Here is a 24,479-nt window from a genome sequence, read left to right as displayed (position 1 = left end):
TCCATCAGAAATGTGACTCCTATTTTGATAATCTTTAAAAGACTAAGCCAATTCTAGGACCAATATAGGATTTGGCATTATGCTTCTGAGACAAATTTGGGTCACTTCAATATAATAGAAACCATTTCTGAAGCTGTTTAAGGCCACCGGGAAAAATTGGGAATAGTTTCTATTATACTGAAACAACCCAAATGAATGTAAGATGTCAGAATAAACATTTAATTAATGGATTTCTGCCTGGAGACAAATTTCAAATATCATTTAAAAATTTATCCATTGAAATAAAATAGTAAATATATGACAAAGAATGCCCACTTTAGATTGTGACTCTTGTACAAGGTAGTCCTTTGAATCTGGGTCAGCAGAGAACAAAGTGAGAAAGGTTTGGGGCTATAGGGTGATTCACTATTCCCTTAAAGTGGATGTGAAATCGGGAATATAATTTTTCAGAAATAATCCTGGCTTTAATCTGTGAAAAACTACAAAACAGGAACATTCATTCTAGAAACATTATGCTATTTTTCTTCTATGTTTAAATCTCAATGTTATATGTGATATAAGTATTTTCATTAGAAGTGGAAGCTCCAGATTAAATCATAGACATAAAGATTTTTATAACAGTAATTATCTAGATATCTTTTCCCCAGAAGACATTTTGGAATATTCTATAGTTATTCCCAGGAAGTTATACAATGATTTCATTAAAAATGATTTGGCTGAAAGATTTGAATGAGAATGCATTTGTAAATTCAGTGTTGATTCTCCTTTAGAAAGTTTATTTCTGCTCCTCATATAGATATCCTTCCCAAGAAGATACCCAAACAGTTTATTCTTTGGTCTCACTAAATCATATTTCAACTTTGCTTTAGAAGTCCAAGACTCCAAAGTTTCCCATCTGGCTAAAGCTAAGAAATAGTGAAACTAAGAATTGCCACATGGTAAGCAAGGCAAGAATTGGGTGGCTGCTAACAGATTCTTTCCTCCATAGCAGAAAAATCATAATCTTTTCAGGTTTCAGATTTATTATAGGACACTGCTATGCAACTCCAATATGTATTCAGGCTGGCCAAATACCCTAACATGATTTTCAACCGCATAGGCAAAGGTAGTCTGTATTTGTGGTTTCCTTGAGAAATCTGGATAAAAGTAATCATTGGTGAGAAGCAAGAACTGATTCCATGGAGACATGCTAACCCATGATGATTTCTGACCAGAATGACAATCCACTGGGATAGCCAGATGCCTGGTTTTTAACAGGAGCAAAATAAATGAGCTCACCAGGATCCTCAAACCATCACTGAGCTGCCAGTTTCCTCTCCGCCCAAATTGTTATACACATGGTAAGTTATTCAGTCAGATTTGTTTACTTTTATATTATTTGTAGTTTTTCAGTAAAATTTAGTCACCATTTCTGATTTACTTTTTCCTATTTCACATGAAAGGATGCTTTTGCCATAGTTCCCAACCAATTATAGCTAATGGGTCCAATATCAGCAAATATTTAATCTCTTAGTTCTAGATTTAAAAAATGTTGTATTCTGTGCACGACTATTTGTAATCTGTTGCCTTTGGAGAGTGGAGAGATGATGGGTTTGAGTGGAATGTATCTGTAAACAGGCTTCAGTGAAAAGAGTCAGAGGGACAATCTTGAGGCAATGTCCAAAAACTAATAGTGTCTTCTCCATCAGCTCATCCTTAAAATGCGGCTATTGACAATAAGAACAATCATATCAACTAACATCCTATTTCCTGAAATATATTTCTTGGGTCTATTTACTAATTTATGTATATATTTCAACAAAAGGCTTAATGGAATTAATTTTTCCATTTTTCTCAACCTAGTAATTGAAATGTTCATAATAAAGTAGCTTTCTATGAACTGATGAAGTGCTAGAGATGGAAATTTTTAATAAGAGTAACAAGGTCACTTACAGTCTCCCCACGTTGCCCAGGGTGTCCTGGCAGCCCATCCTTCCCAGGTGGTCCCTGAAATTACAAATATTGAATACCACATGTCATAAATATTTATTTAATTATTTTATAGTCTAAATGTGATATGTTAGAAAATTGTCTTTTCTTTTTATATTTTCATTAGATATTTTACTTTGCTCTTCTGTTGATTTTATATATGGTAATACGCACACATATCTCTTCAATGTAATTCTGTAGGTATAACTGCAACCAAAATAAAATAGTGGCACCTTTTTCTGAATATTTTACATTTAAATATATTTCATTTGCATCAATCATCTGTAAAAGAATATTTGCAAAGGTTTATATTTTCACTTTGTGAAAAATATTACTTCTTTAATACTTCACAAATGAATATTTCCACCGTTTTGGTGATTTATTCTTAATTCGCATCAAAACTTGGATAACAGAGAGAAATAGTGCCCTCTAGTGGTAATCCGAGCTTCTAACTGACAAGAATGCAAAAGAAGGCCGGGCCGGGTGGCTGACACCTCTAATCCCTGCACTTTGGGAGGCTGAGGCGGGAGGAACAAGAGGTCAGAGAATCAAGACTATCCTGACCAACATGCTGAAACCCGGTCTCTACTAAAATACAAGAAATTAGCCGGGCTTGGTGGCACGTGCCTGTAGTCCCAGCTACTTGGGAGGCTGAGGCGGGGGAATCGCTTGAACCTGGGAGGCAGAGGTTGCAGTGAGCCTAGATGGTGCCACTGCACTCCCGAGCTGAGACTCCGTCTCAAAACAAAACAAAACAAAAAAAAACAAGAATGCAAAATAAATACAAACTCATACAAAAAATGGCATTTTACCGCTCAAATTTTTTCAAAGTAAAGGAAACAATACATTACACTCAATTCTAGAAGTTGTCAGGACAAATTTTTCCCAGTAGATTTTCTTAAATGTCCTCTTGAAAGAATAATGTTTGTGAAGTACCACAGAGCAAATCTGCTGCTATCACTTTCTATAAAGGATGCTGTCTTTGTCATGGTTTAAGAAATAAATGAAGCGAATAACTACAAACTTTAAGTGAATAAGTCTGTGAGGGTCCTATATTTTAAATACTTAGTAGAAAGAGATTGCTTCTGTAGACTGCCTTATGGATTATTCATTCTACTCAGTAACCATTACATATCAAGTTCAAATTTCAAAACATGGTCAATGGGTAGAGACAGAAATATTCTCACCCTTCTAGATGAATGAAATGATTCTTTTAATAATGATATTTTTTAATGACAACAGGTACACCTTTCACTGTATGTTAATTATTTAAATAAAATTGGTTTTGAACATCTCTTTTTAATATATGTTCTTATAGAGTGAGTATGAAAAACAGGCTTTGTTCCAAAATATCATTTTCTCAAATAGCTTTCTTCCAACTGAGTGAGACTTTTTCCAGGTTGGCAAGCTACTTCAGGAGAAAGGTTCTTGGCGGTGCCAGAACCATCTCTGTCCCTAAAGTCATCTGTATTGACATCCTGGTTGCCCTGTAAATTAACAACTCTAATTAAAAACCGTTAAGCTACTTCACAACATCATGACTTGCTTAGTGACTTGTTCAGGTTTTCCAGGGCTACCACTGCCATCCTCTTCTTCAAAAAACAAAATTGGGGTGTTTTTAACCAAAGGTCCAAAACATTCTCGGATGTCATTTAACCATGGCTTCTTTAAAAAACATATATTACATGCCCTTGTATCAATCACTAGGTATATATTAATGCTAAGACTTAGTTTTGCCCTCAGTTTGGAGGTGACATACAGAAGTAAGTAGTTAGTTAATTGGTAATGGACTTCATTGAGGTCTGGTTTTACAAAATAGCAAACAAAAAACTTCTGTGCCTTATCACTGGTTTGACACATTTGGCAATAAACTTGCTTTCAATTCTGGGCAATAATAAAAGTTTTACAGAGAGTATGACAGCTGAAGGATATCAAGTATGCCTGGCTTTTTTTCCACCATACTAAAGTGCTTCTTAAATGATGTACTTTGCCATTAATACAAGACTTAATTTTTTTTTTAACAGAGCTGTAAATACAAGATTAAATATCTCTTATTTGCTGACATAGATAACACATTCATTGCAAAATATTATAATACTTTAAAATAGCAATCTTAGATCTAAGCAATCACATCCTGGGAAGAATGCAACATAATATTTAATGGCTCTCCTAGATAGTCTGAGGGAGTAGTGTTAATATACTGCATTAAAAATTGGTTTCATTATTGACCAGGCGCGGTGGCTCACGCCTGTAATCCCAGTACTTTGGGAGGCCAAGGTGGGCAGATCACGAGGTCAGAAGATCGAGACCATCCTGGCTAACATGGTGAAGCCCCGCCTCTACTAAAAATACAAAAAAATTAGCCGGGCGCGGTGGCGAGTGCCTGTAGTCCCAGCTACTCAGGAGGCTGAGGCAGGAGAATGGTGTGAACCCAGGAGGTGGAGCTTGCAGTGAGCCGAAGTCGCGCCACTGCACTCCAGCCTGGGTGACAAAGTGAGACTCCGTCTCAAAAAATAAAAATAAAAATAAAAAAATAAAAAAAGAATTGATGTCATTATCATATTTCATGATTTAAGTATGTACTTTCAATATCAAGCAATTAGTCCTAAATAACCATAATGGCCACCAACTACTAACCCATAAAATAAGCAGACTAATTACCAAATAATTTCATTGTATTTATGTAAAAGTAATAATTTTTTTCATCAAAATAGGCTTCCCCTTTGATCTAGTTGGTACAGGACAGAGGGAACAGATTTGGCGAGAGAATCTGTGAAAACTTGTAAGTAATTGTTTAAGGATGTTTTCTCACTTCTCATTGGCACTGAGTTTTGACTTTTTCTATTCTAAATAGATCATTTCTCATACTAGTCATGCTATAAATATTAATCATTTCAAGTTAATATTTTTTTAAAATGGATGGCTGCATATTCCCAAAATATGCTGATATGAGTATGAGACTAACAGAATCTGAAGGGAATATTTAGATCCATGTGTATATATGTCTGTGTGAATATACATCATATATATATATATATGATTTTTTCCTGATATGATGAAGGAGATGAACCAATTAATTTACAGGAAGAAGTTTTTCTATCTCTCCACCCCAGTTTCTTCTTTCTATATAAAACAGATGAAGCCATTTCTATCCCAAACAGCATAAAACAGCATACTAGAGAAATTAGGTATTTTTATTTCATGCTCTAATATCTTGTTTGTTAGAGGAACATAGTATAAAAATCATTTTGTTTATTAGTGAAAGCAATGCTCCTGTCTTGTCTCTCCTACTAGAATGCATGCTTCTCAAGTGTAGGCATTTATTATGCTTCTGATACCTCTTAGAGACAAAACACATGCACGATCAATGGCTCAAAACTTGTTGAAAGATACATAAGACAATGGGCTGAAAAAGTTCGAGAAAAAAATGAGTCAAATGGGTTTGTTTGACAATGAAACAGTATTACATGAGTCAAGCAGTTCTCAATAATGCATACAAACACAAATGGTACAATACTGAGGTTCTATACATCACTAAACTTTATGTTGCTAAACAGTAATCTAACACACAGCTTAAAAATAATTATGAGAATGTTTATAAATAAATACATACAGTGACTTTTGAAACTGTTTTCATTTCTCTGTGAAACTTTGCAGAGTCTTCATGTTACATTTGGAGCAAAACTGACATAGTAGGTAAGCATTATATACAGGTAGTATCAAGATTACTTTATATTTAATATTAGCCATATATATAGATCTTTCTATAACGCTGTAATACAGATAACACTACTTTCCTAATATGTTTGCAGGAATAATGCAAAACTGTTCAGTGGTAAAATAATAATTTAAACAGTGTCTAAAATTATTGTAAAAAGTTAAAGATTGTCTTAATATTTGACATTTAATTATTTCAAAATAAATAATTCACCAGTATGATTTGTGTGTACATTAAAGTGTGGGTAGTATTGTTCATCTGGACTAGCACAGTAGTTCACACACTTTAACATGCATCAGAACTGTCTAGAGGGTTTTTTAAAAGATAGACTGGGCCCTTCCTTGCCCATCTCCAGAATTGTGATTTGGTCAGTGAGACAACGTTTCTAACAATATCCCAAGAGCTGTGGATGCTGCTGGGCCAGGAATTACATTTGAGAACCACTGTCCTAGACAGGTAGATAAGCTGACTCCGGCTGTCTTAAAGAAACTGAAGAGGTTGCAAAACAAACAATCAAACAAACAAACAAAAACAAAGAAGACCCCAGCATGTTCTATGTCTCCACAAATACTTAAATATGAAAACACAGTATTTCAATTAACTTTATGAAGATGCCTGATGAACATTCAAGTGTTGCTCTAAACATATTTAATAAAATGAATATGATTTAATGAGAATTCTCATTACATTTTCTAAAAAGAATAGATTATAGTGACAGACATGATACTAATATAATACATTTTAGCATGACTTAAGTACTATCAGAATGTTGGAGGGATTTAGGAAGTGATATTTGAAGAAGTTTATATTGATGATGGAAGATAAAGATAAATTCTAATATACCAAATATTTAAGAGTTGATAACAATTTGTAATGTCATCAATTATGTTCATTGCAGTAAAGGAGCAGCTGAGAGAATGATATTCATGTTTTTCTAGTCTTTGGTACACTATCAAAAAATACTTAATGAAAGATATTGAAATTATATTAAGAAACAATCTACGAACTTCATAAATTAAAAATGTCTACTTTCTTTGACATCAATTGTAATTTTCTAGAGATTATCAATATCCTATCTAACAAATATTTAAAATGTAAGCTGTGACTCTTAAAAATGTAAAAATATCAAATATAGAAGGAGAAAGAGAAGCTCTGACACTTACAGGAGGGCCTTTTGGTCCAGGGAATCCAACTGGACCCTGAGGTCCTTGAGGACCCTGAAAATAAAAAGCAGTGGGGAGAAGTTAACAATATGCCTTAGAAGATGGACCTTTATACTCTGAGGTTTATTTATATTGATAAAATACAATGTATCGTACAGCTTCTTCATCACAGCGACAGAACTATGGTAATACAACATGATAGTAATTACTAATTTAAAAGTAAAATGGATAATTTTTCACACTATTTCTACTCAAAACTACACATCACATCAGTGTTACCTCAGGAACACTGTATTTAGAATTCATATGAATTAAAAGTGAATAGAACGTATAAGTATTGAGAAGTTCTGCAGCGTCTTTACTTTTAACATTGGCTACAAACATTCATAGAAGGAAGATATTTTGATTCAATTCAATTCCACAGCCCCTCTTAAAAAAAAAAAACTGTTTTATAACTTATTCCATCCCTGTTCTGTATCTAGCCATATATTCTAACACTAAAAGAGAAAGTATGTGACTATCTCAAAAAGACCACAGAAGATGCCATTAACTATTCTCCATATCTAAAATATATTTATTTTGGGTGATGTCAATATATTTTTTACTGATGCATAAATTTCTTTTGTAGATAAGGTTAAAATAACTTTATTGTGTAGTTATTAACATTCAGTTCAAATAAAAAAATTATATCATTTTTGGCTTGATTTTTAATTAATTATATTACTCATCTCTCAAAGTTACCTATTTTTAAAGTGCATAGTAAGTCCCATCAGAGTGACTCCATTGTTGGCAAAAAAAAAGTAATTGGTAAGAGATAATCCTCCATATGACCAGAACATAATAGTTACATTTATTTAAGAAGATTTATGAAAGATAACATAAATAAAATGTGTTAACTAATACATTTAGGGTAGGATTTATGTATTTTTCTAATCAAAAATAGTTTACTGAAGTTGATCTTCAACAGAATTTACTCTTTCTATTTATCAATCTAGGCTTCCCAAGAAAAATCTCATTACCATTCATAGCCAATGTTAGCTCAGAAATCATCACAAGTTTTTACTATTACCAGCATCTGATATTAAAAAAGTATCTTTAAAGTTATATATAAAGTTAACAGAAATAGATGTCATATGAAACTACCAAAACTACTGGGCAAATTTTAGGAACTACAAAATTTTAAACTCTTATTAAACTATGAAATGACGATTCCTAAAAACTCATTTTAAGTACAATTTTTTAAAAATAGCATTCTTTTGGTTATGTAGCAAATTCTATTTTCCTGATTTCTTAAAATGTTATGTTTTTGCTTTCTAAAATTTTGCTGCCTTTCAAATGCAATTTGAATTTAAATTATTTTAAGAAAGAAACATTTCAAAAACCATTACTTAAAATAAAAATGAAAAATTGAGTCTTCATAAAATTTCACAGCAAGCATTGGCATATTCTTATTTTGTTGTTGTTTTTTGAGATGAAATCTTGTTCTGTTGCCCAGGCTGGAGTGCAGTGGTATGATCTCGGATCACTGCAACATCCGCCTCCTGGGATCAAGCAATTCTCCTGCCTCAGCCTCCAGAGAAACTGGGATTACAGGCGCCCACCACCATGCCTGGCTAATTTTTGTGTTTTTAGTAGAGACAGGGTTTCCCCATGTTGGCCAGGCTGGTCTCGAACTCCTGACCTCAGGTGATCCACCCGCCTCAGCCTCCCAAAGTGCTGGGATTACAGGTGTGAGCCACTGCACCTGGCTGGCATATTCTTTGTGTAATAATCAAAATCGTTTCCAGGTGGGATTTAAAAAATTCCATAATGACTCAGTGTACAGATGGTGTTGAAACCAGATCACCAGATAAAAAGTGCCTAAATTTGAGCTTTAAATAAATAATGAATAATTTTTAATATATCCTAAATATCACAAAAGACCTAGTTATGACAAAAATGACTTATTCTTTATATAAAATTCAAATTTATCTAGTTGTCTTGGTTCTGTTGTTCCATTTTTGTTTTGTTTTCACTTAATTTGGTAACTTTACACCTAACAGCTATATTTAACCTTTAATAACCAGCATACATGATCTGCAAATTATGATTATGCAGGATTATATTTCATTTGTAGAATATCTTAATAAAAGTTTATGTATACATATATATATGCATGCCATATATAACTATATCATTAAATATAATGATAATTAGGGAGTCCTTTGAAATGGGCAAAAATAGGTATTTCATTTTCTAATCCAATAGTACTACAGAATTAATTCCCTGAACTTTCCCCAACTCATATATTTTGAAGAAAATATTTTATGGCATTACCTTTGCCATGTTTCAACTGTGTGCTTAAGACATGAACTAAATAGTTCAAGATAATTAAAAATTCTTGGCAGAAAATGAAGGCATATTTGGGGTGAGATGTCTCATTAACTACAAGGAACATAAGAAATATGTTCTTCCTATATAGATATTGAAAACATATATGAATATTTATTGAAAATAAATCCACCTAGATTACTAAAACAGCAAAACAAAACAAAAATTCTCAAGAGGTACTTTTCTTACTCTCAAAGTGATTTTAAAAGTAATTGTATCCTGAGACTTTGCTGAAGTGGCTTATCAGCTTAAGGAGATTTTGGGCTGAGACAATGGGGTTTTCTAAATATACAATCATGTCATCTGCAAACAGGGATAATTTGACTTCTTCTTTTCCTAACTGAATACCCTTGATTTCTTTCTCTTGCCTAATTGCCCTAGCCAGAACTTCCAACACTATGTTGAATAGGAGTGGTGAGAGAGGGCATCCCTGTCTTGTGCCAGTTTTCAAAGGGAATTTTTCCAGTTTTTGCCCATTCAGTATGATATTGGCTGTGGGTTTGTCATAAATAGCTCTTATTAGTTTGAGGTACGTTCCATCAATACCGAATTTATTGAGCGTTTTTAGCATGAAGGGCTGTTGAATTTTGTCAAAAGCCTTTTCTGCATCTATTGAGATAATCATGTGGTTCTTGTCTTTGGTTCTGTTTATATGCTGGATTATGTTTATTGATTTGCGAATGTTGAACCAGCCTTGCATCCCAGGGATGAAGCCCACTTGATCATGGTGGATAAGCTTTTTGATGTGTTGCTGAATCCGGTTTGCCAGTATTTTATTGAGGATTTTTGCATCGATGTTCATCAGGGATATTGGTCTAAAATTCTCTTTTTTTGTTGTGTCTCTGCCAGGCTTTGGTATCAGGATGATGTGGGAACTGAACAATGAGATCACTTGGACTCAGAAAGGGGAACATCACACACCGGGGCCTATCATGGGGAGGGGGACAGGGGGAGGGATTGCACTGGGAGTTATACCTGATGTAAATGAGGAGTTGATGGGTGCAGCACACCAACATGGCACAAGTATACATATGTAACAAACCTGCACGTTATGCACATGTACCCTACAACTTAAAGTATAATAATAATAAATAAATTTTAAAAAAAAAGTAATTGTACTGTTGGATGACAGTATTGTTATTTTTCAAATTAAAATGCAGTATCAGCAAAAGCATATTCACTTGTAAGGAAATATTGTTGATCATAACATTTTGGAAGACAAAACCAAATGCATGAGAGAATCAGTGGTGCTCTAAAAACAAAACTCACAGTTGTGCTATTTTTTTGTTAAATTGTTCTATTCCATTTAATTATTTAGCCATTTTAAATAATTTAAATGTATCTTATCAAAATGACTTTGACCATAAAATACTTCAAATGAGTGTATTATTTATGAGCTCCAAATTTACAGGATAGACCTAATTTGGGAACAGTTCATCAAGAGTGAGAAACATTTAGTGGAAAGTTAATTAAATATGAGCCAAATACTTAATGCAACTCTAATTAAATGTCTATTCTTGTGTGTTATCTACTCCCATTTTCGTCACGAATAAAAACTCAAGTTTTGCTCATTGCTCCTACTCAAATAAAAATTATTCATTTTCAGTTTTAAGTTATGCATTGCAAGGTGTTTCTGCCTTTTGTAAAATGCCTATTATACATTTCAAATAATAATATACAAAAATATATGAACCTGACTCCATACTACTGAAAATTATTATAGAATATGAAGAAATGATTCTAATTTCTTAAAGGAATACAGATTCTAATATTTAAACTTATATCAGGAGGATAGCCTTTTTAAACATCTGGCTATAAAAATGCTATATTTTGCCAAAAAATCCAAACAAAGGGCATGCTTGTTCATATGATTTGGCTACCTCTTATATCAATCTAAAATCAATTTACCAAACAGTTTTTCTATTTACTGGAATAGATGTTTTATCTTGAGTTGAATGTATATTGATTCTGGCTTAATGGCTACTAGTAGCTTGTTTTTTTACCAGCATAATATCGCTGTCAGCTCTGTGAACAAAATGAGTATCAATATGGAAAGCAAGCTGAGTGGAGAAGAGAGCAAAGACGTTTTAAGAGTATTTAAAATTTTTAAAATATATATTTTTGTCTTGACTATAAGAGTGATATCTTAGCCCAGTTACACACATTTTTTTCTCATTTCTATAACAAAATTAGTAGAACATATTGATTAAGCTTTTTTATTGGTGAAGAGGAATAAATTAAAAGATAAACATTTTTTAAATTCAGACTAGATTGTGTGGATAAACTTGCACATGTATTAGCAGATATACATCTTTTCTCTGAAATCTAAATACTTGCAGAAATACTCATTTTCGTTGTATATTATATGTCTGTATCATACGTACTCTTTCACCTGGAGGGCCAGGAGGGCCATCACCACCTGAAGTGCCCTGGCACCAAGAAAAGAAAAGAAAAATCAGTTTGAATTCCTTCTCATAGCATCTGCCTGGAAAAAACACCTGCAGTAACATCCAAACAGAAAAAGTGCAGGTGCTACCTTTGGCCCGGGTTTCCCAGTGGGACCTCTTGCACCTCTCGAACCTCGAGGACCCTGCAGATGAGAACAAAAGATGAACCCGAACTAGTGCCAGGCAAATCCAAAGGCACTAAATCAATTTTTATTTTTGAAAAATAAATTATCTTGAAACACTAAATTCAATATGAAAAATGTACATCATTTTAAATCAAGGCACCTACCGTTGGACCGCGCTGACCCCGAGGGCCTGGTTTGCCAGCTACTCCCTAGCAAAGACAGTTCAATTTCAATATGCAGTATATCACAGTAAATTATGACTCTGGTGTGAGACTGAGTAGTCATGCAAGAACATCATTCATGCATTCATTCATTCATTCATTCAGAGACAGACTTGCTACAGCCCCAGGTTGGCCCGGAACTCCTGGATTCAAGCAATCCTCCACCTGAGCCTCACAAATATCTGGGAATACAGGCACACACCACTATGCCCAGCTAAGAACATTTATACACACAGTTCAAAACATTATATTTATATATCATACCCGTGCACCTTTCTCTCCATTGGCACCTGGAAACCCAGGGAATCCAGTGGAACCCTACAGTAATAAAATTAAATAATGAACAAACATGTCAATTAATGTTTTCAGTCACAAGATGTAATTTATTTTGGAACAGAGTGATTTTCACACAGGTGTTAATATTTAAATCAAAAATATAAATTTTAAGATACCATCGAAGTAATTAAAAATGAACTTACAATGACATCTGAAATCCTGGAAGCATTGAAAGCACAAATTGATAAAACATTTTAGTTTTTAACCTTCTGAGTAAATGAACTAATCAAGAATTATTTCATCTCTTGTTATAAAATAGTAATTATAGGACATTTTATAGAAAACGTATTGCAGTGTAGAATTCTTTGTATTTGCTTCAACTCTAAAGAAAAATTCTATTTTCACAAACAGGAATAGTCGAATATCAAAATAGGAATTTTGGAAAATGTTTTTCCTGAGTTAATATTATCATATGTCTATAGTTACCACTTTTGAGTTGAGTATTTTTACACTTTTAAAACTGGATCAATTCATAGACTAAAAACCTTCCTTCACGTTTTCTATTTGGTGTTTGAACACAACTATACCTAGCTGAAAGTCTGTTTCAGACAGCCAGGCATTACAATTCTGGACATAATATTGAGATTTACGTTAGTTATGCATCAGCTAAATGCATCAGCTAAGTAAGTTTGGTATATTACTTATGCTCATCAAGTATAGATTTTTCTTCTGCAAAGTGAGGGCAATAATACACAACTTACAGGTAATTTGAAATTTGTGGGACTGAAAAAAAAATAATGCTTGGCATAAAAATAACAATGATACATAATAAATAATAATTAATGATACATAATAAATTATAATTATTTAAAAATGTAATAAGTTTATAAAAGCACTATTTCATTTACAAATGCCACATTTTACAGATGGAATACAATATAATCCCCAATAACCAAATGTACCATATGATCTTATACATATACCTAAATTTGTATCTGCTTGTTTATTTGATCATGATTGTGATTAGCTTCCCTCATCACTGTATCATAAAACAGAGAAGATTAGTGTTCACATCCTTGCTGCTCAACTTGTTAATTATGAGACCCTGAAAAGGAATGAGTGGAGGGTTTTCCTGTTTAAACCACTGTACGGATTAAGCGCAATAATACATAAAATGTTTAGCCTCTGCTAGAATACTAGACATCAAATTTTGCAAACTTCCCCATATATTAAGGGAAATATAACAAAGCCTTCTTAGACTTGAATACATTCCTTTCTTTTTTTAATCCACTCACTTGCATTGAAATACCCCTAAAAATAATGTTTCTCCAAGTGATACATGGCTCCTCTGTATCAGAATAATCTAGAGTAGTTGCTAAAAATATGGACTGCCAAGGCACACTGCACATCTACTGAAACTGAAACAGACTCTCTGGCAGTGAGGTCCAGGAATCTGCATTTTTAACAACTTCTCGGGGTCACATGAACTATGAAATCTGGGAAGTCTTTAAGCTGTATTCTCAGGCATGTACAGTTAGAATAGCCAGGTGTAGAGTATTACCCACTCACAGAAGGTAACTATTTAACCCTATTCCCAATTTGAAAGTAGTCAATATTTCACACTTATCAGGAAGGTAAGATGCTATCAATTTGTATTTCCTACAGCATGCTATTAAGGCAGGTAAATAAAATTGTAAGTGATGCCCTATGGCAGCTGATAGTCAAAAGAATAACCGGAAGGATGCACTGCTAAGCTGCTTTTTATACCATGTTTTCCTATATGTTTCAATACATGCCTATATAGCTAACTTGTGATCAACCTGAGAACAATTGTTAGGATGTGTTAATATTCACATACTGGGGAAAAAAATCTCTGCACATTACATTTTGAAGAGCTTTCAAAATCTCTTTTCTTTCCCTACACAAAATCAGATAGTTACATCTAGCACAGTATTACTATGTGACTATTGCAGGAATTGGACAAATGAGTATAATACAGTATGAAAATAGAAGTTTTGACAGGGGGGAGACAAATATTCAGTTCTGTCCTAACTAGAAGAGATAACTAAGCATATTTATAGATACTTCATTTAATCAAACAGATATTATGCACCAATTTTGTTTTTCATAAATGTATTTTCTTACCTAGGGTTTCTACTCTAGGAAATTGATAGAAAACACAGAAAATGACCAACCCACCAATTAATCAGTTGAATATATGGAAATGTTATTTTTTTTTCCACATACAGAATTATCACCAAAGTATATAATTTCTATGAAAAAGTATTACCTGTTTTTATACAGAAACACACAAAGGCCATAAAGTCAAGTATTAATTGTGAAATTGGTTTGGTCAATAAATGTGAAACTAAAAACGTGAAATTTTTAAAATGCTGTCTGACACATAAAAGTATCCTACTTTAAAATAGATGTCATTTTAGAAACAGCTATCATTTTATAGCACCTGTGGTGCTACATCTTTTTAATACCTTTATGGTTTATATTGCTACTAAGAAATTAATATGATGTCAAATTACAGTCCTTAATCTGCTTGAAAGCTACTAAGAAATTAATATGATGTCAAATTACAGTCCTTAATCTGTTTGAAAGAGACTGGTAATGGCATTTCACTTTAGTAAAATAAAAATTTAAATTCATTCAAAATTCATCAGCTTACACATAGGAAAAAAACATGAAGCTATCTTTCATCTTTGATGTCCCAGTCAGTTTTTCATTTTAGAACAGAGAAACTTAAAAGCTTTTTTATCATAGAAATAATAAATGAGCTATGAAAAGAAGCAATATGAAGAAATAAAGAACAAAATTCCAGACATTTCAGTAAAAGGATTAAAAGATGTTAGATACCTCTAGGAGGAAGCATTTCTGTTTATTCTGTTGCATTTTGTTAATAAAAACAATTCAAAGAATACTGATCAGAGAACTTAAGAAAAACCAGAATTTTAAATAAGTTGATAAAATAAAATTCTACTCATTCATGTAATATTGTGACAGTTTCCTATGTTTTTAAATCAAAACGAAACAATTGCAATTTAACTTAATAAATAGATCTAGAATGCATGAAGTAATGTAAGGATAGCTTGAGGTCCTGGATTATACAGTAAATGGCTTTTCTTGCTCTTAATATTTGTGAAAATGCTTGACATTGAAAGGAAGCTAACTGAAAGACAGAGCAGTATGTTAGAGACAATATTTAAATGATAAAAAGTATTAATCAGTGCCCTGAGTACAGCCAGGAAATATTTAAATATGCCCATATTATTTTTAAATCACAGATGGCATAAATCTTATTTTAGAAGGGTTCAAAGGCATTATATTTATCCCCTGCTACTCAAGGAAGGAAATATTTTTTTGAAACTCAATGAAAAAAAATTGTAAGAAAAAGCTGTACAGCAAGTCTAAAAGAGTATTATCACATGGCAACGAGGGAACACAAGGGCATGTGGTTTCCATACTCAGGGAGAAGGGCATTTTTGTCTCCCATAATTATATGTGAAACTTATGAATAGATATATGTTTAAGAATGTTACAGAAGCAGGATTTGCCATACCTATTATGTCTGTTATACCTAAATGGGTCAAACTCAATTAACTGATAGATTGATATAATCTCATGTACATATAATTAAAAGAATGATATACCTGAAACTATCATCATTTCTCTGTCCCCCTCCCATATCATAACCACTCTGTTATTAATAATCAACATTTACATATTAAGTCACTTAAGCTTAATTTAACTACTCAATGCATCAAGTGCATCCTTAACAAAGTTTTATGGTAGGTTTGAGAAAAATTAGTACACTGAGGTAAATATGCATTTTTAAAACCATATTTTTTATACTTAAAATATGTATATTTCAAATAGCCACAAATGAGATGTGAGTGATACAGTGAATTGAGTGGTGGCTCCTCAAAAGTTATATACATATCCAAATCTATGGAACCTGTCAATGTCACCTTACTTAGAAAAAAAAGTCTTGCCAAAGGCTATTAAATCAAGGAAATGAGATCCTCCTGGATTGCCTAGGTGATCCCTAAATCCAATGGCAAGTGTCCTTATAAGAGACAGGAGAGAAGAAGACGCACAGAAAAAAGGCCAGATAAAGAAGTGAATAGAGTTTGGAGTCATGAATCCACAAGCCAAGGAATGTCTGGGGTCACCAGAAGCTGAGAGAGGCAAGGACAGATTTTGTACTAGAAACTCTGGAGGCAGTATAGCCCTGCGACACCATGGTTTCATACTTCTGGCCTCCAGAACTGTAAGACAGTGAATTTCTGTTGCTTTAAGTTAATAAGTTTGTGGAGATTTCTTACAGCAACGCTGGAAAAAAATACTCATGGAAATGAGGGTAACAGACAGTGTGAAAGATGTATTAATTAAAAAAAGAAAATCAAGTGGTAATATAAACCCTTAGGATAGTAGAAAGGAAATCAAAAGCTATTATTCATCAAATGTCATCCATGTTAAAACTTCCAGATATATTAGGATCATTCTTGTTCCAATTACAAAGAAGTACTGATTATGCCTTTGTTTCATGACTCCTTCTCCTAAAATATTGCAATCCATAATCACTTAAGTTCTTTGAGCTCCCTGCACTCCAGGTGTCCACACGCTCTATGATTTTCCTTTTGAAATTACTTTTAAGTACTCATCATAATATAGAGATGTTACAAACTGTAAGGTAACCATATGTGATTAATATTGTCTTCACAAAATGTTAATAAACTATAAATATCAAGTTGTTTTACCTTTGGACCTTGTCTTCCCGGATATCCTGGTAATCCTGGAACTCCAAGTTTTCCCTATAGTTACAATATATAATAATCAAAGTACTATTTTAAGTTGAATTAAGTTTACATAATGATTTCAGTATTTTTTCTAAATATTAGAATCACATATTGTACACTCAAAAGGAAGATTTGCAGGTTTTTATCATTATTTACCTTAATTAAGTTTCTTCATGTGAATTAGGAAATTCTTGATTTGAACATATTTCTAATGTTATAATGTTGCCTAACTTAACCTTTATTATATAAGTGATAGTGCCTTCTTTAGGTACATGAATCCTGAGATTGTAGAGTACTCTACACTTCTTTGTGAATTATAAAGCATGGTTAAAAATACTCCTAAGCTTTTTCAACATTGAATACTATTTTAAATTAGTTGATGTAACTGGCACAATATTTAGATTTTATCACTCCAACTAGAGTAAATCTTTTTGATAAAATTATTTCATTTATCCCAGTCTAAATATAAAACAAGGGATCATGAGTTACTTAACTTTTCTCAATGAGTAAGTAAACCTAGATATGCAAAGACATTCAGAATTAAACTTTAAGCCAAATTTCTTCTTTCACTCTAACATGTTGAAATATCTGTACTAATAAATATAATATGTGTTGAGAGTTTTAGCTAATAATGATGGTTTTTGTGGAGTGTTTATTCCTCCAAGCAGATAATCGAATATACTATTTTATTCCAGTGCAACGAGGTTGCCTTTCAATCTGAAAGTGCTAAAACAAAATTTAAGTTATAATGAAGTCCAACAATGTGTAACAAATACCAGATGGTTTAAAATATTATCCTAAACAATTTACTTCCCTAAAATTTCTCTCTGAACAAAGCATTAATTAAAAAAAAAAAACACGTAGAAAGATAAAAATAAATGAATTGAATAAAATATGTATGTGGAATTTTACCATGCATCCATTTCCTTAATAAGATACTTATAAAAGCATACTTCATTTATAAAATATTATTTACTACTGTCTTAAACATTAGAAAGCATAATGTATCATTTTCAATGTACATTGAACAACTAAAAATGGAAAATAAACACAAGTTCAAATTTGTATGTGCATTGATAAAAGATGAACAGAAGTTTCTAAATAAAAATAAGTATTTTACTAGATGAAACAAGGCAAAAAATTAAAAGTATGGTTTATGACCTTGTTACAGATTGAACTAAAGAGCTGTCCATGTCATGATCAGCATTGCATAGATAAGTAGTCTTTAGATGGAAAATATGCAAACTAACCCTAAGAAGCATACTTACAATGATGTCACCTTGGATATACTATCACAGCTTGTTTTATACCATCAATTTCAAGTTAAGTAAAATTATCTAATTCTGATCACAAGCTATTTCTTTGTTAATTACCACATTAGAATGTATGGATGTACTCTAATTCATTTTAGAGTCATTTTAAAATAAATTCTGGCAGAAAGTTTGCATTTTCAATAGGATGATAGGCAACTTCAATAAACTAACAAATACTAATGAAATGTTATAAAAGGAACTGTGAGGTAGGTTAAGCTCCTGATTTATCACAATAGATTGTGTGACCGTTTACACATGATAGAGCCTAAGAAGATAGGAAGGTACCAGGATACCCTCTTAACCACTAGCGTTGAGCATTTTAAATGAAAAGGTTTAAACGTCTCAAAGGGCCTTGTTTTTCCCTGATCTTTTTCTTCTGCTGCCAAATCACTATAACAGTGTTCATTAATTTACAATTAGCAATGTTTTTTCAAAGTGTGAAACTGCAGAAGTTTCAAAGTATAAAACCCTGTAAGAACTGTCACATTAGATGATTCATAAGGACATGAGGAATTTTCTATTTGTTTATTCTTATTCTCTGTATAATACCTATACCATGTATTTTCTTTCTGAGATACAATGGTTGGGACTCCCATTTGTAATTTTCTTAAATAGCATGAAATTTCTTTATGGCATGTTTGTTGTAGAAAATATAGACATATACATATAGAAAAGGAACTATTTGAATTATACCAGGAAGATATTATTGATATTTTGCTTTAGTGTATATAATGCAATAACATTTGTCATAGGCTGTTCTCAATTTTTTATTTAGCTTCATAGTACATTATCAAAAATTTGGCATGTCACTAAATACTCCATGAAGTCAAATTTCAATGTTGCCTAATATTATATTGCAATATAAATGTAATGGTTGCAAATATTTTTGACACAACACATAATGCCCAGTGTCTCTCAAAACAATGAATATTAGAATTATCTGGGGATGTTTTAAAACATATTGATACTTGTGTCAAGCCCAGATTAAAATTAAAATCCCTTGAAGTTGGGCCTGAATACCAGTATTTTTTAATAGACTTATGTGAAATGCATGCTTACGTGGAAAAAATAAAAGATGATTCTACTTGGTCCAAAACCATAAGTAGATCCTCTTTCATTGATTATTTCATCCTTTAATTCTCAACATCTAATGTGGAAGAACTCTAAGAGTAGCTGATTCTACATGGCCAAGGAGGGCATAGAGGACTAGAAAATAAGGAGAGTAACGAAAGAAGTGTCTATCTCATAATCATACCTCTTAGGAGTATTTAACAGGAATAACAGAATTCTCTATTTAATATAGACATATATATACACACACATATATATGTAGAATATATATACATATATGAAAGAAAAGGAATCATCTGAATTCTGCCCACAAGAGATTATTTATATTTTGCTTTAGTGTACATAATGTGATAACACTTGTGATAGACATTTCTTGCTTTTTAAAAAAATTTAACTTCACAGTACATTATAGAAAATTTATCATATCACGAAATACTTTATGAAGGCAAATTTTAATGTTGCCTAATATTACATTGAAATGTAAATGTAATGGTTGCAAATTTAAAATGATAATGAAAAATTTTATCTTTAATGTATTAAGAACTCAATTTCTGACACCAGTTATTGAAAGAATTTAAAATGATGTGAAACATCATTTGCAAGTGTACCAGTGAATTTAAAGTCATTTACCAACCTTTTCTCCTGCTTGACCTGAAGGACCTGGGTCTCCAGTTGGGCCTGCTCGACCTTTCGGGCCTTCAGGGCCATCTTCCCCTCTTGGGCCAATCTGACCAACTTCTCCCTGAGGCACAGAATAACAACATTCTTATGAATGAAAATGAAACTTCTTTACAAAAATTATAACAGTGAAAAAATTATGACAGTGAAAGAGATCTGATTTAACAAACTCCATCTTGCCTTTTACCTTCAAACTGTCCTTGATCATAACAGGGCATGGGGCAAGATAACATTCGGAGAAATATACTTTATAGTTCAAATGATGATAGTTCTTCCCCAAACAAATCTGTCTTTATAAACACTAATACAAAACCGCAAGGTTAGAATTATGAGAGGGGTGTGAATTCCACTAAAATATAGGCAATGTAAAGAATTACCAGCCATTGGTCTGAAATTTACAATTTTTATAACTTCTCTAATTACTCCTGTAAATAAGATTGGCCTGTTGAGGTGTCTTATCAGACTTCTGCATTTGTGACAACCAGCTGACTCCACCCAGACCAATGACTCCTGACTTAACTGGCCCTGTGGTCCCCAGCCAGAAACTGAATCAGAACACAAGGACCATTTTTCCACCCCCCTATGATTGCATCCTCAACCAAGCAGCAGTTCTCATTTCCTAGCCTCCTGCCCACCAAACTATCTTTTAAAAACCCTATCCTCCAAATTTTTGTGGAGGCTAATTTGAGTAATAATAAAATTCCAGTCTCCTATTCAGCCAACTCTATGTGTAGAGAAAGAGTCAAATTCTTTCTCTATTGCAATTCCCCTGTGTTGATAAATAGGCTTTATCTGGGCAGCAGGCAAGATAAACCCATCAGGCAGTTACAAAAATACATTTGGAGATTGAAAGTCATAAATTACAATCTATTGCAAGAGTTTTCAACTTTGGTGTGTTTACTAATGTTTTTGTTCATGACAAAGAGGCTTGAAAGTGACTTCATCAATCATTTCATGTTTAATAAACTGAATACAGTCTGACATTTGAAAATCTACAAAAGTCTAATCCTACCATATATGACACTAAATTGCTTTTAATGCATCTGTGTTGCAGAGAGAGGGAAAAAAATATAATAAAGATTGGTCAGTAGCTTTGGAAATTACTGTTTGGAACACAAGAAAAATATCTCTATTTTGTACTTGGCTTTTATCTTTAATGTTTAAGAACTTGTATATGGATGCTATTGCCCCCAATCCTGCATGGAGACTTCATTTGTATTTTAGGAAAACAAATATTTTCTATAGAATGCTTCTTTGTTCAGATGTAACAGGTACCAGCATATTAATTAAAAATAAATCTTCCCAATAAAGCATTTAATTTGCATTAGATAACTAATATTTCTGTTTGTTCTCTATAATATATTACTAGAAAAAACTACTATTTTTACATTCCAAAATTGAACACCACCATATAATGAAAATTCATGAAAGTTGCACACATAAACTTTCCAGGCAGCATAGCTCATTATATATGAACAAAATTTAGAACGAACTTATCAAATTACTTCTAGCAATTTGATCATAACTTTCTAATGTCCTGTGAATAAACAATACTAACACGTGTATGTGTGTGCACGCGTGCGCGGGTGCATGTTTATTATGGAACTTACGGAAATATAGCATCTAAAAGACAATTTATACTACACTATCTCCACAAAAGTTAAAATCCCTAAATCTTAGTATAAAAACTTAAATGATTAAAGACTTAGGTGGTACAAACATTTTATTTATCATATGCTTACTATATTTAAAGATAAGCAAAGGAAAAAATATATATATATTAAATTTTATGTACTAGTGCACATTTTCTTTATACTTACTCTGTCACCTTTTAGACCCATGTCACCTTTGAATCCTGGAAAACCATCTTCACCCTAAATCATTATAAAAGGAATTGAATAGGAGTTTAATCAGTCCTTTGGAGTAACCTAAAATAGTGCTATAAAAATGTATGTGCTGATAATGAGGGAAAATTATTTTTTAGAAATGTGAATGGTAGTTTTGAAACTTACTCCTCCCTTTTCCAACTCCAGCCACAGATTCTGATCCCCACTGTCATCTCATTTTTTCACAATTATTGGCTATAAATTACGCTAGGACATTTTTCACAAATATGTTCATTAAATCTTATTTTATGAGGGAAATAACCATTCTCCCATAAAAACATATATTCTATACTAGTTCAACAAATAAAAAGTAAAAATTTAGCCAGGTGTGGTGGTTCACACCTGTAATCCTATAATAGGCTGAGGCAGGAGTTTGAGGCCAGCCTGGGCCACATGGCAAAACCCCAACTCTACAAAAAAATAAGATAATTTAAAAAAATTAACCAGGTGTGTGGGTGTATGACTATAATCTCAGCCACTAAAAAAGCTGAGGTGGGAGGATTGCTTGAGTCCAGGAGGTCAAGGCTGCAGTGGGCCATGATCATGCTACCGCAGTCAAGCCTGGTGACAGAGCAAGAACTTCTCCCCACAACAACAACAACAACAACAAAGAAAAAAAAAAAGGAAACAATTATCATTTTAACTTTGTATTACAAGAGCTCTGGAGTAACAAAATGAATAAAATAATTTTCCCTTAATTTACTAATTTGTGCCTATAAATTTTATATCGTGTATTTTTTATCATGTCCATTAGATAAATGCCTTCTAGCTCAATGTGTTCTGTATCTTACAATCTTCTTTCAGGTAAAATTAATTATATAAAATAGAAATTAATAATATCCTTTACAGGTAGAATTGCTCATTGTAGCACTAAACACACAGAGCAACAATGCTGAAAATGGAGTCACTAAATGAAGAGAGGAGCAATTTGCGCTATGAAAATATTTTCTATCATTCTTATTGAAACCTGGATTTTCAAGTAAGTTGCATAAACAACCTTACTATCTTTTAAGTTCAAGAAAACAAATTACTAAGAAATAATCATTCATGTATTCAATAAAATTAATCGAGCAATTACTCACTCGAAGTGCTGTGGAGTATTTTGAGGTTTTTGTTTTACCAGTAAAATCTAAAAGTGGGCCGGGGGCAGTGGCTCACACCTGTATTCCCAGAACTTTGGGAGGCTGAGGTGGGGGGATCATCTGAGGTAAGGAGTTTGAGACCAGCCTGGCCAACATGGTGAAAGCCTGTCTCTACTAAATACAGAAAAATTAGCCGGGCATGGTGGTGGGTGCCTGTTATCCCAGCTACTCGGGAGGCTGAGGCAGGAGAATTGCTTGAACCTAGGAGGTGGAGGTTGCAGTGAATTGAGATCACTCTGCTGCACTCCCGGCTTGGCAACAGAGGGAGATTCCATCTCAAAAACAAAACAAAACAAAACAAACAAACAAACAAAACTGAAAGTGGGACATTTGCAGTCATTTTAGCACAAATGAAATAGAAAGGGTGTCCAGAGAAGAATGCCAAAATGATGATAATGACAATGATGTATGGTGCTGGTGGAGGGGGTGGTGAGGCAGGAGGTTAATAGGGAAAGTTTGATGGAGGGGTTGGTATTTCAGTTGGTAGAAATGGATTTGATTTGAGAATTTCAGAAAAGAACATTTTGGGCTGTGTATGAAAACAAATCTAGGAAGGGTAGGCACAAATGTCTCCACATCTTGCTGCCAAAATGACCTCTTTAAAATACAGAATTGGTCACATCAATTTTTACTTTAAAATATCCTAGTGGTATCAAATTCCTAATAATCAATATAAGGCACCTCCCTTCACCACATGATCTAGCCCTTCTTTACCTCGTCAGTCTTTTGTCTTGAATTTCTCCTAAAATTAACCTCTCCATCTCGTGGCCTTCACTGAATAATTATTACCCAACAATATGCCATCCTGCATTTTCTAGATCATAGGTTGCTTTCCTTCTACTAAATGGCCGAACACAAGAATCCTGCTGAATTAACCTGTGAGTCTCCAGCGCCAAACATGTTTTGGACCTTCAGTAACCACAATGTTCAAGAAACATTTACTAAATGCCTCAGTGTGAGTTTAGCAAGGTATATTAAAGTCCAGAAAATACCATATACTGGGTACTTATGAATATGAGACCTAATCCTGGAAAAAGAGATTCAAACTGTTATCTTGCATACTCAAAGAACTCTAGCATGCCTGGGATTTTCTTTTTTCCAAGAGAAAACCATGCCATTTTCACCATCCTGCCCATAAAGTAGCCTCGTAAGGAGCAGGATGCTTTCTGTACTGAATGTGATTGGGCAATGGCAGAGGCTTAAGAGCTGAGAATGACCACTGAACTTGCTATTGACAACTGTCTTCATTATCTTCTCCCTAGAGAAAAACATAATTACACAGTTGCCATGCTT

The 24,479-nt window shown here is 33.1% G+C and overlaps 1 protein-coding gene across 3 annotated transcripts in view; it reads right to left on the bottom strand.

The window, feature by feature from the left end:
* LOC105466263 (collagen type XI alpha 1 chain) overlaps window positions 1-24,479 on the bottom strand; it is a 219,601-nt gene that overhangs the window by 83,763 nt on the left and 111,359 nt on the right. For all 3 annotated transcript variants that reach the window (XM_011715280.3, XM_011715281.3, XM_011715283.3), the window contains 9 exons: window positions 21,979-22,032; window positions 20,115-20,222; window positions 17,058-17,111; window positions 12,277-12,330; window positions 11,956-12,000; window positions 11,756-11,809; window positions 11,604-11,648; window positions 6,850-6,903; window positions 1,933-1,986 (listed from right to left, as the gene is read on the bottom strand). In XM_011715280.3, the coding sequence (XP_011713582.1) occupies window positions 1,933-1,986; window positions 6,850-6,903; window positions 11,604-11,648; window positions 11,756-11,809; window positions 11,956-12,000; window positions 12,277-12,330; window positions 17,058-17,111; window positions 20,115-20,222; window positions 21,979-22,032 (522 nt within the window). The remainder of the gene's footprint in view (window positions 1-1,932; window positions 1,987-6,849; window positions 6,904-11,603; window positions 11,649-11,755; window positions 11,810-11,955; window positions 12,001-12,276; window positions 12,331-17,057; window positions 17,112-20,114; window positions 20,223-21,978; window positions 22,033-24,479) is intronic.

This window comes from Macaca nemestrina, chromosome 1 (assembly GCF_043159975.1).
Source record: "Macaca nemestrina isolate mMacNem1 chromosome 1, mMacNem.hap1, whole genome shotgun sequence".
Classification (NCBI taxonomy): Eukaryota; Metazoa; Chordata; class Mammalia; order Primates; family Cercopithecidae; genus Macaca; species Macaca nemestrina.
Note: the sequence above shows the minus strand (reverse complement) of the source record. Positions and strands in the feature narration are given on the sequence as shown.